General features: G+C 46.8%; 1 protein-coding gene across 1 annotated transcript; it reads right to left on the reverse strand.

Moving 5' to 3' along the window:
- Positions 1-917: 917 nt before the first annotated feature.
- TRAF1 (TNF receptor-associated factor 1) lies at positions 918-4,097 on the reverse strand (the record flags this gene model as incomplete). Its single annotated transcript, XM_010161966.1, has 4 exons — positions 918-1,133; positions 2,300-2,448; positions 3,012-3,189; positions 3,672-4,097. Coding segments are annotated over 4 exons (969 nt in total), but the record flags the coding sequence as incomplete, so codon positions are not given.
- Between the last annotated feature and the right edge of the window lie 275 nt (positions 4,098-4,372).

Here is a 4,372-nt window from a genome sequence, read left to right on the forward strand (position 1 = left end):
AAAGTAATTGCATAAAGGCCCCTCACACCCCCTCCCCAGCCTCTGCCTGCAAGGTCAGGCCTTGGGTTTGTACAAAGCCGTCCCACCTCTCCCGCGGAACCCAACCCAACTCCACGGATTCTGTCAACCAGCTGCTAAGCAGGGAAGGGCAGGAGGAGGGAGATTTGGCTGCTTTTTGGGGATATGGTGTGGTGTTTGAACTTTGCACACATCCAGGCATCTCCAAGCTTGATTTACTTATGTAAAAAAAGTCATTCCTTACCCCTATTTAAAAAGACAAAACCATTTCTAGTAGTTACTTCTATTTTAGCATGTGAAAAGACTTAGATATGGGAACAGATTAAAAGACTTAAGCCACAAAGAAGAAAAACAATCATTTCTAATAAGTCACTTGTCTGGAAGGTTCAGGAAGTGATTAACACATGAAAACGAAGCTGCAGAGGGGTCCGTCTCGGACTGGCACCTCTGGACTTCTCGGGGTTGTTAACAACCCTCAGAGCTCCACGTCTGAAATGGGAAAGTGGAACGACTCTCCGGGAAATACAAGAGGCAACTCCCCCGAGGCACAGCGTAGTCTGGTCACCGACTGCGGGTGCCACACAACATCTCTTTACGGGGCACATAAATACAGGTCTGAAATAAATAGCACAAAATAAATCATGCAGTATAAGGAATTCAAGCCACAGATGCCATGCACAGCTCACTGCTTTCAAGGTCAATAAGCACAACCAGGGACACCCGATCCGTGCCTCGGGAAGGAACCTGCCCTTGTCCCTGGAGGGAAACGCTCCGGCTCCCTGGATTTTGTGTGCGCATGAAAACTAATACAAGGTCTCAAGCTGATAGGCTGGGTTTTTTCCCTGTAAACTAATGAAATCCAGTGGGTGATTTACCAGACACCCATATCTCAGGATTTACTAATTGGTTTCTATAATGCACTTAAGGAAAAGCGTATCTTCTTTCACATAGGCATATTTAGGCGACTGCAGTTTGGACAAAGGAAGGAACATGGGACAGCCACTTGCAACATTCATATCATTCACTGGTCTCTGAAATGAAGCCGAAGCCAAGTCCGGGCGAAACGCATCAATAATGTGTTCCCTGTTATTTTGGTCGAGCAACATAAATGTAACCTGGAAAACAGAACGCGTCAACGATGAGTTACTGAACTGAAAAATAAGGCAGAAAATATCGGAGACAGAAGCGCAAGCAAGCTGCAAAAGCAGCAGCTGGATGCTGTATCGATAATTAAATACCAGATGTGATTAGTTTCGCAACCTGCAAGGTCAGTTCCTGTGAACAAGCAGACTGTAACGGTTCCCAGGTGAAGCATTTAAAACCCTGCCACCCGTCAACTACACTTAAATAAAATGAAGTAGGAACTGTGTCATGGTAGAGAAGCGCACGGTCCAAGGACTTTTTTTCCTCTCTCTCCTGACTCAAAATCCAACCCCGAGGCTGGTTACTGTCATTACAGCCATTCTGTTGTGGTTTGGAAACAAAATAAACAGCTCCCTTGCCAGCACGCAAATACGTCAAAGACACAACCTGAATACCAGTATAGAACCTCCCCAACACTTCCATTACCTCGCTGTTCTTTAGGCTGAAACATGTAACAATTGTTTAATACAGTGAGGATGGGGGACTTGGATTTCTATTTTTCTCGGCCCCTAAATGGTAGCAAAGCTACTTATATGAGAGGCTTTCACAACTATGACCATGCAAAGGCAAGTGCTAGAGCAGAGACCAGAACCTCATGCACACTGTCACGGCTCATCTCATCACTGTTGCCATCATCAGGTTGTGCTTATAAAAAGAGAAAAAGTAAGAAAGATCAGGGTCACATAAAACACTTGTAGCACGTTTGGAAGTAGAACTCCGACCTCACATTCCTAATACCGGTGCTGCAGGCAGCAAATCATAGTTCCCTCATGAACTGATATTATCTATGTATAGCAAGAGCCAGGAAAACGTGTCTCTGGCTTTAGCCCAGGAGGACACATCAATCTTGTTTGCAATCTATCAAACAGCAGGATCCTGGCGTTTGAAAATCCTGCAAGGCAAAGTATGGACTCTCGGTAGGAGCAGCTCTCCCTGTGCATATATCACTCCATTAGGGACAAATTAGCACCCAATTAACTGAGATTAGAGTACGGCTAATAGCCACCAGAGAGGAAAACGGGAAAACACTCCAACTTCCACTAAACTCGAGGAAAAATCCCCTTGTGTCCACTAAAACCAGCACAGAGAAGTGGTGGCTTTACGCTCAGATCAGAGATCAAAAGGTTTCCCCTCTTACCTTGTGTCGGAAAGGCCACGGGAGCAGAGCATCGTAGTCTCCCTTCATGACAACAATGAACAGGGACAAGTGGGTTCCTTTTCCCGTCCCATCCCCGTTCAGATAAACCCTCAGGCACACCTTGTAGCCATACTTTGCAGTGTAGAAAGCTGAAAGGCAGAACTCTTCGTTAGTAAAGCCTCCTTCGAACAAAAGACATAACGAGTGTTCTGACACATGGGAGAAGACAGCACATGACGTGCTCTGCTGTCACAGAGATGAGTGCAAATCCATCCACCCCGGAGACTACAAGCAATGAAAATCCACCGGTTGGAATCCTTTAGTGCCTCACGCCTTGGTGAAAATTACCTGTTATTAACCACACAAGCATCTTTTACCTAACCAAACTCCTTCTCACAGGGAAGAACTACCACAGAACAGCACAGGGTACCACGGGGCGCAAGCTGTGGGTCAGACGGGATGGAGCCAGCAGATACCTGCGGCAGAGAGCAAGCCGTGAAATGAAAGCCCAGCGCAGCTCTGCGAAGGGCAGGTCGCTGCCCTGAGTTACAGGCAGGAGAGCATGGCGTCTTCCAGGAAGGGCATCTTCATTCGAGGAGCTATTTTGAGGGATCTTCTGTCCACGTGAGCAGAAAGCAGCACTGTTCTAGAAACCAGTGGGTTTCCTAGAGGATCGAGTTCTGCTACCACACGTATCCGTCCCGTGTTTTACCTGGTGAATACAAGCTGACGGTTCTTCCGGTCACAGAGTCTTGTAACTTCCTGCCAACGTCTGTTATTTTCCACAGAAAGACCCCATCATAGGAAGCTTGCTCCGAGAACAGAAGACTCTTATGAAGACTGCTCAGGCCCGCATCCTTCTGCGTCAGGCACCGGTGCAGCTCCGCGATCTAGGAAACACAGATCAGTTCCCGATCAACGCCCCCTCTCCAGGCTGCTGTGCCGCAGAAGCAGCAGAACCGTTCTGGAGACCTCATGTTCTGACAGGTCTCCTCTGATTTCTCTGTAAGTGACAGTTACATATCGGCATGTGAGGCGAACAACTTGCCTGGTCTTCCAGGCATAATGCTGCTTTAAGAGGATCCGTCAGCTGAACAACCGTCTCGCTCGCTCACAGTCTGATCAGGGCAAATTCTGAACGTTCAAAACTCTCAGGAATATCTAGGTAGCTAAACACTGGTTTAGGTAACAAATACTAGAGATCCCCATTTGAAAATTAATCCAAAACAACAAAAGGATCCTGTAGATGTGTCCAGAACTCAACACTTGACAGCTCAAAGCCCTCTCCTGATCTCTTCACCACCTCTCTCTGCTATGTGTAAAAATCTGTTCTCTGTACAACAAGCAGACAGCGCTCATCATAACTACTTACCTTCAGTTCAAGGCCTCGTATTATATTTTGATCCAGTTCACTCTGTCTCCGAAAGGCTGTGATTTCCAAGTTAGAGGTCTCCACCTCTTTATTGAGCACTGCCACAATATTCTCAAAGACGTGTAGCTTATTTTCTAGCTCAGAAATCACCTTCTCTCTCACAAGTTGTTGTAGAACAGATTCATCTTCAGAAACAGAAGACCTAGAAAAACAGTCTACTTCCAGATCCCCGTTGATTTCCAGACCTGGTGGGACCTGCAGATTGGAGATGCTTTTTCCTGCACCCTCCACATTCAGGATGAAGCCATTCGCAGCTTTGGCAGCAGTGCACAAGCTTGCCTTCAGTTGCTTCATGTGCTGCAGCAGAAGCAGCATGTGGGCCCCAACTGCAGTTTTTTCATGCTCCTTTATCTTTTCTTTGCTTCCCTGGAAGAAGAAGACACTGTCACTACCATCTCTAAGCAACTATGATAACTGGCCCGGGGCCAAATCAATGCTCCCTTCAACTTGAGAGAGAGGTGGAAGAACTGCAAGATACAGGTCCAATTACTGAGCAGCTGACTCTCAGGAGGCACAGAGAGAGGAAAACCAACAGGCACTCTAATGATCAGTTTAGGCTGTGTTCACGTGCGGACACATGCTACGTGAAAAGAAAACACTTGGCTACAATTTCTGTATCAAACAGGATGCCAGGCAGAGTC

This window comes from Eurypyga helias, unplaced genomic scaffold (genome assembly GCF_000690775.1).
Source record: "Eurypyga helias isolate BGI_N326 unplaced genomic scaffold, ASM69077v1 scaffold11292, whole genome shotgun sequence".
Taxonomy (NCBI): Eukaryota; Metazoa; Chordata; class Aves; order Eurypygiformes; family Eurypygidae; genus Eurypyga; species Eurypyga helias.